The sequence below is a fragment of the Rutidosis leptorrhynchoides genome, chromosome 9 (genome assembly GCF_046630445.1).
Source record: "Rutidosis leptorrhynchoides isolate AG116_Rl617_1_P2 chromosome 9, CSIRO_AGI_Rlap_v1, whole genome shotgun sequence".
NCBI lineage: Eukaryota > Viridiplantae > Streptophyta > Magnoliopsida > Asterales > Asteraceae > Rutidosis > Rutidosis leptorrhynchoides.
Window position 1 is genome coordinate 18,864,966 of NC_092341.1, and position 15,511 is coordinate 18,880,476.

The 15,511-nt window shown below is 33.4% G+C and overlaps 1 protein-coding gene across 2 annotated transcripts; it reads left to right on the plus strand.

Annotated features, from left to right (window-relative positions):
• Window positions 1-11,605: 11,605 nt before the first annotated feature.
• On the plus strand, window positions 11,606-15,247 carry LOC139866737 (pentatricopeptide repeat-containing protein At3g16010). 2 transcript variants are annotated; one of them, XM_071855027.1, is made up of 4 exons: window positions 11,606-11,810; window positions 12,478-13,071; window positions 13,219-14,328; window positions 14,918-15,247. In XM_071855027.1, the coding sequence occupies exons 1-3, from the start codon at window positions 11,726-11,728 to the stop codon at window positions 14,307-14,309; spliced, it is 1,770 nt and encodes a 589-aa protein (XP_071711128.1). In that variant the 5' UTR covers window positions 11,606-11,725; the 3' UTR covers window positions 14,310-14,328; window positions 14,918-15,247. The 2 variants fall into 2 exon arrangements, with proteins under 2 accessions (XP_071711128.1, XP_071711127.1); XM_071855026.1 differs by having other exon boundaries at window positions 12,478-14,328.
• Window positions 15,248-15,511: the final 264 nt, after the last annotated feature.

The following is a 15,511-nucleotide window of genomic DNA, read 5'->3' on the forward strand; positions in this document are numbered from 1 at the left end:
CTAATTGACGCGAATCCTAAAGATAGATCTATCGGGCCCAACAAGCCCCATCCAAATTACCGGATGTTTTAGTACTTCGAAATTTATATCATGTCCGAAGGAGGATCCCGGAATGATGGGGATATTCTTATATATGCATATTGTTAATGTCGGTTACCAGGTGTTCAATCCATATGAATGATATTTTTGTCTCTATGCATGGGACGTATGTTTATGAGAAATGGAAATCTGAAATCTTGTGGTCTATTAAAATGATGGAAACGATTGTTTAAGTTAAACTAATGAACTCACCAACCTTTTGGTTGACACTTTAAAGCATGTTTATTCTCAGGTACGAAAGAAATCTTCCGCTGTGTATTTGCTCATTTTATAGATATTACTTGGAGTCATTCATGGCATATTTCAAAAGACGTTGCATTCGAGTCGTCGAGTTCATCAAGATTATTATCAAGTCAATTATAGTTGGATATATTATGAAATGTTATGCATGCCTGTCAACTTTCGATGTAATGAAAGTTTGTCTTTTCAAAAACGAATGCAATGTTTGTAAAATGTATCATATAGAGGTCAAGTACCTCGCGATGTAATCAACTGTTGTGAATCGTTTATAATCGATATGGACTTCGTCCGGATGGATTAGGACGGGTCTTCACAAAGTTGTTGTGCTCAGTTACTTTGGATGCAACATCAACTTCTGGACTTTGGGTTAACATTGACCAACACTCCAATAATGTGTGACAATGAAAGTGCAATTGCTATTACTAAGAATCCAGTGTTTCACTCAAGAACCAAGCATATTGAAATCATGCATCATTTTATAAGGGATTGTGTTGAAAAGGGCAAAGTTTTTTTAAAGCACATTGGCACTAAGGATCAATTGGCAGATATTTTTACTAAAGCACTTCCTGAGAAAAGGCATTTCTATCTTCTTGGACAACTTGGAATGTTAAATCCATCAATTGAAATGTTGTCCAGTGATGATATTCTCTAACATGTTGTTGTAAAAAAAAGAAAAAAAAAGAAAATTAGAGTCTGGATTTCGTCGTATTCAGAGTCTGGATGACATCATGTTATTTGGAGTCTATAAAGGTTTACTCTGCTGGTGTATTTTTACTGTAAACTTGTTTCCTTATTTGGTCAATAAAGGTTTTCTTTATTCGGTTTTCTAAAGTAAAAAGTTAAATTTTGAAGGGGGTTAATGGTAACTTTTTGAAATTTTTTTGTCAGGGGTATTTATATCTCTCCTAATTTTTCTTCTTCAAATTAATCTTCAAACATAAACCCTAATTCCTCTCATTCGATCATCATCTTCTTCAAAACCTCTCTGGATTTTCATAATTCACTCATGTTCTTGAAAGTTTTTGATTGAAGCTAATGGCAAATACGAAGTTCATTCCTTTTGTTCTTGTTCCCACCGATAACATGATTAGGGCTAAAGAAATCAGAGGAGAGAAGGATGTGCATGTTTCAGCTAACAATAGGGTTGCTTGTGATACTATTCCTGCGAATTTTGCTAATGAAGGGTATGAGGATCTCGTATTGTTCATGCGAAATCACCCTTTGAAGGATGCTTTCTTCATGACAACGATCATGTTTTCAGAGATGTTAGGAGAATTTTGGTATACTTGCGTTGGGAACAGAGAAGCTAGAACTATCACTGATACTTATAGAGATGGTAACAATTATTTAACTCTTACTGAAAATCATTTAAGAATTGCTTTGAATCTTCCTGTTCAAGATAACTTTGTTAGAACTGTGTCCAGATCTGCTGTAAGATCTTGTTTCCTATGGTTGGTCAACCTTTAACTGATTCATCTGTTAAGATTAGTATGTTTTCTTCAAGGTGGATGTTTTTGTTGTCGAATATCATTAGAAGTTTGAGCTTCAAGTGTGGTAGTCTGACTGAGATTAATGATTTTGAGGCACATCTGTTTCATGCTATAGTCACAGGGAGGAATATTGATTTTGCACGTTTATACTTCAATGAACTCTTGGTTCTCACTGAAAAAACTCCAAGAGATCATAATGTGCCTTTTATCAGATTCTTAAGTTTAATGTTTGAACAAGCTATGACTCCTGCTTTATATGATGGGCTTAAAGTGTTTCTTGTGTATGAGTATACATTTATTCCAGAATGTAGTGTCAGAATGTTTCACAGTCACATTGTGAATGATCAAGAAGTTGCTCTTACTCCTGCTATGATGCATTGGGTCAATCTTGGCCGTGCAGACCAACCTACAGATTCTGAGCAATCAGAGTCTACAGGGGCATCTTCCTCAGAATCTGAGCAATCAGGGTCTGCAAAAGATCACAACAATGGTCAACAATTTTTAGAATCTGAGCAATCAGATTCTACCCCCACACAAACTCCATCCCATGTTGTTACACAAACAGAGCAGGCTGAAGACATGAATGAGGAAATCCCACCTCATTCTAACCCATCTTCACCCACTGCTACTGAGCAAATTTCCCACGCAACCCACCTTATGTGATGACCCGGAAATTTTCGATCAAATTTAAACTTTAATCTTTATATGTTTCTGACACGATAAGCAAAGTCTGTAATGTTGAGTCTAAAAATTTTGAACTATTTTATTTCATTCATTTAACCTTGACCAGTTCCGACGATTCACGAACAACTGTTTGTAAATATATATATATATATAATAAATGTTAGTAATCATTTGTATGAAATTATTGTTATAAATAAATATGTAAAATAATATAGAATAGTTAAATTGTTAATTGAATAAATATATATGTGTGACTTCTATAATATATGGAGTATTATATATAAAACATATAAATATTAAATATTAATATGGGTGTTATTATTGTTATTCTATATAATACATAAATATGGAATTTGATATATTAATTACTAATATTACTGTTATCACTACTAATATCAGAACTATTATAATTATTATTTCTATTTGATATATATAATTTAGTATTGTAAGTAATGATATTATTATTATCATTTTCATATTAAACCTATTATTCTTTTCTACTATTATTGTTATTAATATTAGTATTCTTATTATTATAAATGTTAACCATATTATTATCATTAATATATTAACAATTAATAATATTAGTTAAAATTAAATTACATAAACAAATATATAATTACAGATATATATAAATACATATAAATATACAAAACACTGTTATATCCATATGAAATTACATATACAGATATACATATATATAAATACAGTTATATAATTACATAAGTACATATTTATATGCAATTCTTATTTAAAAATCATATTTAATATATATAAACCTAAACACACGAACGAATTCTTTTGTCAATTCTTTTCAATGCTGTAGATAATTGATTCATCAAGTACCAATCAGAAATTTAATCACAGGAACAATCCAAATTCTGTTTCCAATCCTTGTCAAACTGTAGTTGATGGGTTCTCTTTCGTACAAATCAGATTCTGAAACATTAGGATGAATCCAATATTCCGTTAGCAATCCCTTTCTTTCTTTTTATTTATTTATTTATTTATTTTGATGTACCTGGTTAAAGATTCTATCGACTTCAATATTCAATACCAAACAAAAATCAATCCTATCATATGTACTGCCTCAACTATTCGATTATCATTCATATATACTGACAACTATTACTACAATTTGAATTATTAGACAAAAGCAAATAAATTAAGCAAAACAACTCAAAACCTCTGATCTTGAGTCATTTCTCTTCTTCATTGTTTTCTTGTCAACCCGAAACCATGATCACCACTTTCATCGCATACTTTTCTTCTTCTGTTTCTATGTAAATCATAAATTAACTCACCTTCACGACACCACAACAAGCATCGAACCACCATGATAAACATCCATCATCCTTTAAAATAATACCACAACTATCGACACCTTCCATCACTATAGCATCATCTGTTATCACCTGTTAACCACCATCTTCGCGATCAACCCATCAACCACCACCTTTGTCATTTGAACTCCATCTCGACAAGCACCTTTAGTTCCTTACTCTTTTCTTCGATTAATACCTGAGACTCCATTTGAATCAAACAGGTATGAAACAACTTGTAAATCATCTTCAACTACAACTATTTCCTGCCTTCTATTTTGATTTCTGTTCGACCCAAAACCAGCTGCTATTCCCTCTCTTATCCACTCAAACTGCTACTGCTCGCTGATTTTTTTTTTCTTCTTCTTTATGCTACTCTACACCTGATGTTAAATATATGTTCGGTTGTTGAGCAATTAAACGAGATAGAAGGATATGATAGACTCGCAGTATTATAGATTAATATCCATCCACTTGAAGATAAAAAGATAGTGCATATTAAAACACTAGTAATCATATTCTTTTTACTGTGATCGAAGAAAATAATAAAGCTAATGATGGATTATTTTATACTACTACTAGTGAGTGCTAATTGATGCCATTTGTTTCCATATTCACAACAACAAAAAAAGAAGTGGGGGTAGATTATGGTTGTTATGATACATAAAATATTAGAATCCTCTTGGATTCCAAAAACCTCACATTCATCAGATTCCTTAATGCCAAAATAATCAATGTAAATTTCGGATTACTTGTGGGCCGTGAGTATTATAATAGTTGGGCCGATATTCTTCTCCCTCTAGTGAGCCACGAGTTTTTTTTTTATCTTAAAAACCATAACGTAAAGTGGAAGACAAGAGCATAAGTTAAGTTTGTGGTCCCTTTTACTCTTGGCCGACATTCACTAAAGATATAGTCCCACTTGATTGATGAAAGGCATAAAAATAATGATATAAAGGGATAGATCAGCGGTATAATTTTTTCTGTTATAACAATACAAGATCTCGAATTATTACAACTTCTTATACTTGGACCGATGTAAATTTCATTTGGGCTTGAGTAAGAGGATTAGTGGGCCTTTGGGGTGAAAAAGTTGATGGCGAGATAGATACATGATGAATATGGGTTAAAAGGAGTTATTACATGAATTAAAACAAGAATGTAATGGATAGAGGAACGGTTTGAGAGAGTGAAGGGTTTACGAGAAGTCTAGAGTTCGAACCCAGGCGGTTGCAATATTTTTTTTTGAAAAAGAAGAAACATGGAAACAGTATTACACGAGTTATATAGTTTAGGGGTAAGGTTATAACAGAATAAGCATGGTAGAGCAGATGGTTAAGTGTGTGTCGGGGTAGCGAGTGGTCTCGAGTTCGATTCTTGGCTTGGACATTTATCTTTTTAAAGCCTCTTCTAAGGTAGTCTCATTTTCTAATTATTATTATTATTATTATTATTATTATTATTATTATTATTATTATTATTGTTATTATTATTATTGTTATTATTAATATCATTATTAGTAAAAATATTATTTTTATGGATATTATAGATATTATAGCTATTATTATTATTATTATCATTATTATCATTAAAAGAACCATTATTTTTGAAATTATCATGTTTATTAAAAATTACATTTCTACTTCCATTATTATTATTAAAAATGATCATGTTATTATTAAAAGCATCATTATTATTAAAAAATTTCATTATTTAAAAACTACCTTTTTATTTAAAATTTCATTATCATTATTATTATTATATTATTATAACAAATAAATATTTTGTAAATAAAAAAAATATACTTATACTATAATTATATTAATAGTACCTATAATTATATATTAAGAATATTAACATTTCTATTATATATATACACAAAAAAAATAAACATATAACATAAGATATATAAATATAAATAAATAAAATATATATATATATATATATATATATATTAGAATTTAGTACCAATTTATATATAATCTACAACACTGAATATATAAATATTATATAACTAATAGATGGAATTATTTGAATTACGATTATATGTGTTAATATATATATATATATATATATATATATATATATATATATATATATATATATATATATATATATATATATATATATATATATATATATATATGATATAGGTTCGTGAATCCGAGGACAACCCTATATTTGTTCAATGTCGTTCTATGTATTTTTACTACAAAATACAGTATGGTGAGTTTCATTTGATTCCCTTTTTACTATTTACATTTTTGGGACTGAGAATACATGCGCTTTTATAAATGTTTAACGCAATAGACACAAGTACCTTAACTGCATTCTATGATAGAATTATCTGGGATTGAGGTTGATATGAATGATTTTTATCTCTAGTACGATGCGAAATGCCTGCTATGAGATGGTTGGTTGATATGAATGGTTTATTATTTATGATATTTTGGCACCGGTTGGCCTATATTTTATAAACATGTGTTCAGCCGTGGGGTGTAAAGACCGGCACAGAGGTTCTATATTTTGAAGGCACATGTATTCAGCCGTGGGGTGAAAGACCGGCACAGATGGTTACTATTATATTTTGAATCCTCACCAGGTGTTCTTCATATGAAAGATATTTTTCGTGCAGTTGAAATGGGACTTCTGCACGTTTTATAATAAATGAAATCTTGTGGTCTATTAAAATGAAATGATTACTATAAACTAATGAACTCACCAACCTTTTGGTTGACACTTGAAAGCATGTTTATTCTCAGGTTTGAAAGAAATCTTCCGCTGTGCATTAGCTCAGTTTAAGGATATTACTTGGAGTCATTCATGACATATTTCAAAAGAAGTTGCATTCGAGTCGTTGAAGTTCATTAGAGATTATTATTAAGTAAATGACAGATTAGGTCATTTATAGTTTGGATATTATGAAATGGTATGCATGCCTGTCAATTTTCGATGAAATGAAAGGTTGTCTTTTAAAAACGAATGCAATGTTTGTAAAATGTATCATATAGAGGTCAAATACCTCGTGATGTAATCATATGTAATGTTCTCGTCCATATGGATTTGGTCGGGGCACTACACCTTATGAACCCACCAGTTCATACAGAGAATACCACCATAATTAAAACCTTAGATAATACAGCACTTGTGGATTCACCTAAAAAAATTCACTAGGAAGAGTGCTGCACGTACTACTCCATCACCTCTGCTAGAGGTTGGTGAAAGGAGTGCTTTGACCCAACTTGAACCTGGTAGGATAGTTAACTTGGATACCCACATTACAGTCACTGAAGAAACTCACTCAGTTGACTTACATGAAGAAGTCCCAATCCTGGACTCAAATAACCAAATCCAAAAACTAACTGAAATGGCCAAGCCAATTTTTATCCCAGACTTAAGTCTGCCACTACCCACCCAAAATGTTCCATCCTTACACATTCTTGCACAGGCTGCCAATATCACACTCATGTCACGGGGTGAGATACAGGCCTCAAAACCTTCTATGTCCAAAGATCAGTTTTCTTTACAACATAAAGGCTGTAAGGACATACCAACCCTACCCTCATCCATTGGCACTACTTCTCAGACTGAGGCACCAGTCACCATGGTTGGCCTATATCAGGCTTTGACCAAGTTGACTAAGGAGTTTGATGACAAGCTTTCTGTTGTACGGTCTAAGATTACTAATCTTAACTTTAATAATAATTTTGTTTCTAAAAATGAGTTGATGGAGGTGAGGAGGTTGGTTGGGGATATGCAGGGGTTGTCTGGTACAAGTGGTTCAGGGTCTGTCACAGAGATTAATCAAAGGTTGACTGAGCCGGAGAAGAAAATGGTTGGTGTTGATGAACTGAGACAATGTTTTACTGGGTTTGCATCTGATATTTCTTCTCTCAAGGCTGAACAGGCTGAAATTTAGAAGTTCCTATCTACTCTTCCTTTGGATGATGTCAAAAAGGGGGAGAAAAGAAAGAGATCAGATGATGCAGGTATTGCAGATGCAGGTATTGCAAGTGTTGAGGGGGAGCAATCTAAGAAGACTCACATTGAGGGGGAGGATATTGTTGATAAGAGTACTGGTGACAAACAGGGTAATTCTAGTGGTGTTTTGGTTGCTGCTACTCAAAGAGCAGATGGTGATCTCAGGGCTCAGATGAACAAGAGGTTCAGATTCAGAAGATAGGATGGTAATGTTGTGAAAGTTGAGGTTGAAAAATCTGAGTTTGAAGGTGTGATTTTGCTGTTAACAATGGCTCATTTGCCAAACAGAAGGTTAAGAGTTAAAATGAATCAAATTGTTCGTTTAGGTTTTTGTGAATGGAGAGGCATAGCTGTTTGTATCAAGAAGTATGCAGGGGATCAAGTTATTGTGAATGAAGTGTTAAAGAGAGTGTGCATGTTGGTTCACTTGGTGTTTGAAGAAGGATTCATCAGTACTAAAGATTATGAAGTGTTTTGTGAAACTTTTAACCTGAGAATGAAAAAGAGAAGAGTTAAGGGACATATTGAAAGATATGCTGTTCCTGAGCATTTGGAGTTTGTTGATAACAAGTATGTTGAACACTTGGATGGCTTGATGATAAAGACTACTGGAAATCAAAAGATGTTGATTAGGTGTGATCAGTTTGAAGAGGCAAGCATTGATATGTTGATTAATCTTTTGTCCAGGTGTGAAACAGAGCAAACATTTCCTTTCAGGGTGCAATTGTTGAAACACTTGTATAACAAGCAGAATATGTTGAAGAAAATTCCTCACATGAAGAGCAAGTGTAAGCTTATTGAAAAGGAGTATGCTAAGGTGGTTAATTAGGTGTACATGTTGTTTTGACATCATCAGATAGGGGGAGATTGTTGGGAAAATGAAAATAATAATCTGATGAGTCAAAATTATTTTGCAGATTTTAGAGTCTGGAGATTTAGAGTCTGAAGTTGCAGACTCTGGATTTGCTGAAGTCAACGTTTAAAGATTTCTTGAAGCCAAAGCTAAAGATTATTCTGGAGATATGTTTGCAGATTAAGAAGATTTGTTTTGAAGATTCAGTTTTATCTCTAGAGTTGACTTTCGATTTATTAGCAAATTTGTTTGGTTTTTTAGTTTATCTTTTCCATTTTTATAGCTAAGTAGTTTTGGAAACCAAATATCCAGATTTGGTCTTTATCTGTATAAATAGGGACGTATGGTTCATTTGAAAGATGTACTTGACACGATTAATATTATCAATCCTTTATTCCAATATCGTGTTCTCTCATTTTCTGCACTTAAATTCTTATTTATTGTATAAATTGAGAGTCTGGTGTTCATAGTTGTATTACTGTGAACTGAAAAGAAGGAAATCCAAATCACAATGCAAGAACCCGATCCTTAAACCATCCTGAAGGGCAGACGGACCAGGTTTAAATCCTGAATGGATCCGAGAGAAACATCAAAGAGTCAAAAGTAAAAATTAGAGAAACATCAAAGATTCAAAAGTAAAAATTAACAAATAGCATTACGGAAGAGACAACGTTACCTGATGAACAGGTCGATGTTCAGTTCTAAAACACTGATCGAAAGCATGATGAACAATGTGTATTTTTCTGACCGGTCGATCTTCTTTCGATCCTCAATTAAAATTTTTAATCGATCTTTAATTTTGTATCAATCAATTCGCAATTTTAATGTAGATCTTCGTTGTGAATTAGGTTTTGAATCAGGGTTCACATGGATGTGATGTATACCGATCGATGGATACCGATTAACACCAATTAGGGTTAACATGTTTGAATTTATGGCTTTTGGAGTAGATGATGAAACATGTTAATTTTGAACGATCATTTGATTGTAGTTAACGGTCGTATAATTGGTGTAGTTTGAACGATCGAAAGAGGAAAATTGAAATGAGTAGGAAGGACTAGGTATTCGGAGGGATTAGGTATTTGGAGCAATTCTCTGGAGTTTATTGACTCGTTGATGTTTTTAGACACTACTAAATACGAGGGTATTTTATATTTTTTACGCGATGCTTAGCTAATGTAGATTATTTGCTAGCTATTACCTCAAATGGATGACTTAGATTGAATGTTGGTAGTGGTTATACGGTCATAGAGGGACTTGTTTTTGAAAGTAGGAAAGATAATGCTCATAATTTAATGTTTAATAAAAAATAAATTAAAAAAGAGATTGGTTTAGTTAACATCCGATTAATTCCCGAATTTCCAATTAATCCTTCCAAGAGCCCGAACGATTAACCCTCGAATATAGTTTTTTTTTACAAACTACGTATGTACACACACGAACCAAGAGTGATACCGTTTTTTCGCAGTTCGTCTTTCGACGCTGGGAGTTCGGCGTTCCGCCAATCCCGGACGGCGTTCTCCTCGATGTATCATATTGCAAAATTTTGAAATTAACTTCGAACTCAACACTGGGCCACTCTCCTGTCTCAAACCCCGAGACCGTCACATGGGGCTGGGTTTACATTTTCCACTTTATTTGAACTTCAGATTTGAGTAGGGATGACATCGAGCAGGGTTTAAGTAAACCGAACCCGATTAGAAAAACCTCTCTCAAACCCGGAGGCTGTCAGGTCCTCATTTAGTTACTAAGTAACGGTAAACAAGTTTCTTCAAGGGTATTCGGGCAGCAATTTAATTAAGAAGTATCGAGTTTTGGGTTTTTTATACGGGTATCTGAATATTTTTTCGGGTATACCATATATGGGTCGGGTAATCGGGTATACGGACCGAGTAATCGAGTTTACGTGCATGTATACGGACTCAGTTTTTTTTTCGAGTATACGAGCCGAGTAACCGAGCTTGTGTCTAAAACCACCCCTAAGTTCGGACTCGCGAAAAAATTTATATACATACTATTAGGTACAGCCAAGTGTGTCATTTGATTCATCACTTTGGCAAAAAAGACATTTTATCTTTTTTCCCGTCAAATTTACAGTTCACCTACCTAAAATTTGGATACTAATTGTAATATTTCAGGTATATAAAAGATAAATTTAGAGGTATAAAATGTAAATTCTCTATTTAATAAATAAACTACCAAATAAAACCCACTAAAATTTATGAACGAATTTATCTTTTTGTTCGCTGCGGGTTAGGTCTCACCGACATTCCCGTTTAACTCTAAATAATTTTACGAACTAAGCGTAACAAATTATGTTCGAAATGAAGTTTCGACGCACTACTAACAAAACTTTCTTTTTAGCAATATATATGAAAGTTATTTGAATTTACAGTTTAAGTCCTCAAAATCTATGAAATGCAAATATAATTATTGCTAATATTAATATTAATTATACATAAGCAGTATCCCGAATACCTTTTTCTTGATGAAATAACTAACAAATTTTTAAAAATTAAACTCACGAGTTATACTTTAATTCAAAAAATAATAGTACAAGCCATTTAATTTAACCACCGAGAATGAAAAAGTTTTGTGTTACATCCAAAATTTAAAAAAATACTGGTTATAAGTAACACCATTAGTCCAAACCGTCGCTATGCACGGAGTACGTAAACATACATAGCTCAGCTGTTTTGTGTATAACATATTATGGCGTTACTGACATGAATTATGTATCGTCTATGTAAATGGAACTACGATAACGCGAGGTCCGTTATTTATCTAGGTAAAAACCATTTGTAATAAGTAGCCCTCCACTCATTTAACCGGTTCCACCCAAGGCTAAAAATATTCGGTTTGGGGTAATTGTTTTGCCATCACTATTTGAGTAGGTCCTACTCTACAGAAAGGAAAAAAAGAAAAAACCTAAAGCACAGTTGACGTCCGGAGTGAAATTTTGCGACGCCGGCGTAGGGACTATTTCCGTGTGTAAATTTTTCCTGCAAAAAAACCCTAAATTACTCCGTTTGAAGCTCAGATATTAATGTGAAGTGATGATAAAGATGACAGTCAAGTCAATTGCCTCACGTCGATCAATATCTACAATGCCATTTCTGTCTGACAGAATTAAACAAACAGGTACTCTGCGTTCTTCTTGTTTTACTCAGTTTAGTATCTATTTAATAAATTTTTTGTTCATTTTCTTTTGTTTGAATTGTTCCCAAATGGCAATTTGAGCAGGGCATGTTGTTGATTTACAAGATAAGTAAAAAAGTTCCAATCTTTAATTAAAAAGGGGGATTTTTGTTCATTTTCTTTTGTTTGAATTGTTCCCAAATGCTAATTTGAGCAGGGCATGTTCTTAATCTACATGACAAGTAAAAAAGTTTCAATCTTTAATTAAAAAGGGGGAATATTTTTTTGTTTCTTAACAAAAAATGAAATTGTTCAAATGTTCCGGTTATAGGCTCCCAGAGAAGATACAAAAAACTTGCCTTGTTCATTTCTTTTGTTTGAATTGTTCCCAAATGCTAATTTGAGCAGGTTGTGTTGTTAATTTACACGATATGTAAAAAAGTTTCAATCTTTAATTAAAAGGGGGTAATTTTTATTTGTTTCTTAACAGAAAAAGAAATTGTTCAAATGTTCCGGTTATCAGCTCCCAGAGAAAGAAACTTGCCTTGTTCATTTATTTTGTTTCTAAATGCTAATTTGAGCAGGGGATGTTGTTAATTTACGTGATAAGTAAAAAAGTTTCAATCTTTTATTAAAAAGGGTTTTTTTTTTTTTATTTGTTTCTTAACAGAAAATGAAATTGTTCAAATGTTCCGGTTATCGGCTCCAAGAGAAGACACGAGAAACTTGGGTGCTAATCAAAGAACATTACGTAAAGGTAGTGCATCAAGGGTGTTAGATGAGAGGTTTATTAGGATTTTAAAGATATTTAAGTGGGGCCCTGATGCCGAAAAGGCTTTAGAGGTACTTAAATTAAGAGTAGATCATCGATTAGTTCGCGAGGTTTTGAATATCGATGTAGACATTAATGTTAAAATGCAGTTTTTCAAATGGGCTGGAAAGAGACGGCATTTTGAACACGATGCCACTACTTATATGGCTTTAATTTGTTGTTTATCTGATTGTGGATCGTATGGCGATATGTGGAAGATGATTCAAGAAATGGTACGAATGTCTGTTGTTATCGATCCGAAGGATTTATCAGAAATTGTAAGACTATTAGGTAAGGCTAAAATGGTTAACAAAGCCCTTTCGTTGTTTTATCAAGTTAAAGGTCGAAAATGCAAGCCGACTGCAAGTACGTATAACTCTGTTATCTTGATGTTAATGAAAGAAAATCATGCTGATAAGGTGTTTGATCTTTATAACGAGATGTGTAATGAAGGTAATTGTTTTCCTGATACTGTAACGTATAGTGCCTTAATGTCGGCTTTTGCTAAGTTGGGTCATGATAACCATGCTATAAGGTTATTTGATGAAATGAAGGAAAACGGGTTTCACCCTAATGCTAAAATTTACACAACGTTATTAGGTATACATTTTAAAGCAGGTAGAATAGAAAAGGCGTTAACTTTAGTAGCTGAAATGAAAGATAAGGGATGTGGGCCCACCGTTTATACTTACACGGAGTTAATAAGAGGGCTAGCGAAAGCGGGGAAGATAGAAGAAGCGTACGGGATTTATGTCGATATGGTAAAACAAGGGTTTAAACCGGACGTTGTTCTTATAAACAATGTGATTAACATATTGGGTCGGGCGGGTCGTTTAGTAGATGCTAAGAAGGTATTTGAGGAGATGAAGTTGGTTAATTGTGAACCTAATGTAGTGACTTATAATACAATGATTAAGGCGCTTTTTGATTCTAAATCTTCATCTTATGAAGCTTTTTTGTTATTTGAGAAAATGAAGGCAAGTGGGATTGTCCCTAGCTCGTTTACTTATTCTATTATGATTGACGGTTTTTGTAAAACGAATAGAGTCGAGAAAGCGTTGTTGCTACTTGAAGAAATGGACGAAAAGGGTTTTCCGCCTTGTCCGGCTGCATATTGTAGCTTGATTAATAGTCTTGGAAAAGCAAAACGTTACGAAGCTGCAAACGAGTTGTTTCAAGAATTAAGGGAAAATTGTGGGTCATCTAGCTCTCGGGTGTATGCTGTTATGATTAGAAATTTTGGAAAATGTGGACGGTTGGATGAAGCAATCGATCTTTTTGAAGAAATCAAGAAAACGGGGTCCGTCCCAGACGTTTATGCGTACAACGCGCTTATGTCTGGGATGGTACGAGAGGGTTTGATAGATAAAGCTTATTCCTTGATGAGGGAAATGGAAGAAAATGGGTGTGCGGCGGATGTAAATTCACATAATATAATTCTGAATGGATTAGCTAAGAGTGGTGGCCCACAACGGGCTATGGTTATGTTTGAAAAAATGAAACGGTCGAAAATAAAGCCGGATGGTGTTAGTTATAATACTCTTCTTGGGTGTTTAAGTCATGCTGGTTTGTTTGAAGAGGCTGCAAGATTAATGGGAGAGATGAAGTCATTAGGGTTTGAATATGATGCTATTACATACTCATCTATACTTGATGCAGTTGGCAAGATCGATGAAGATGATGCACATTAAGCTCCATAAAAAGTACTTCGTAAGTTTTCTTGATAACGCAAAATTTTGATTAGGTTTTGAGTAGATGAGTTGTTTTTCTTATACGGTCCCATGACACGTATATATGCCGATGTGTATTTCAGTTCAAGGTGCCAATAATTGTATCCACTTAAAATTCTCTTAAGTTGTAGGTTCATATAAGATCATTTCTTTTTAATTTTTTCGGTATAGGGTTTATGGTGATTTATATGTTAAATTCTCGGTTTACAATCTCTACTGCAGGTTTTTATTGTATTTATTAACTAAAGATGCCAATTTTGATTAAGTTTTGAGTAAATGAGTTGTTTTGAGTCAAATGGCAAAATTCTGAAATTAGCAGAAATGAAAAGTGGTCATGCGGGTTGAAAGGTATCATGTATTGTGTATGTCAGTATGGTGTTTATGATCGCAATTTAACACATTGGTTATCCACAAAGTAAAAAAAAAAAAAAACGCATCAACAAAAGGATTAACGGGCTAGCTGTATGAAAATTACCCATCTTGACATGTTACCCAACTCGCACCCCTATTAGGAAAATTTGATTGTCTTATTAATTTTCTATCATATTGCTTTATCTCTGTTTTTACAGGTAGAGATGGGCATATATTTACACCAATTGTTCAATGGGACTCTATTTTCGCGCAACTTTGAATGGAATCATTGGGTTCACTGAGCATTGAAGTGGTAAATTGGCCGGGTTTTCTCGAGTTGCTCCAAGTTCATATGATAACTACAACTGTTTTGACAAACGCGAGTGGAGTGATAGATGAAGGTCCAGTACGATCAAAGACAGTGACTCAGATGACGGGGACTTAAAATCAGAGGTCTTTTAACTGATCTTGATAGCTCAGTGGCTATTTCTTTTGAAAATGTAACACATGTTATAATAATCATCTGCATTAACATATGAACAAAAAAGGCCCACTTTATAACATACAGAAACTTATGTTATATATAGTGATAACCAAATCAACAATATAAAGATCTATTACCTAAGTGAAGTAGTTGCCTACCGTGTCCGGCTTCAATAAAACTAACAATGCCGAATGAATGGTTAACGAATCTTATATAATGATCACGCGGCGCTCAAAATGACAAAGTTCCATCATAACCAGAAACGTATAAATGTCTATATTGCAATCAACAAAAAAGCCAGATCCTTTGTTCCCAAAACTCAACTCGG

What these genes read in the sequence shown, in the direction of transcription:
- LOC139866737 (XM_071855026.1), top strand. Translation starts at nt 11,726, where the DNA reads ATGATAAAGATGACAGTCAAGTCAATTGCCTCACGTCGATCAATATCT. An exon ending in TGACAGAATTAAACAAACAG is followed by an intron (nt 11,811 to 12,477) that starts GTACTCTGCGTT and finishes GTTTCTTAACAG; the next exon opens with AAAATGAAATTGTTCAAATG.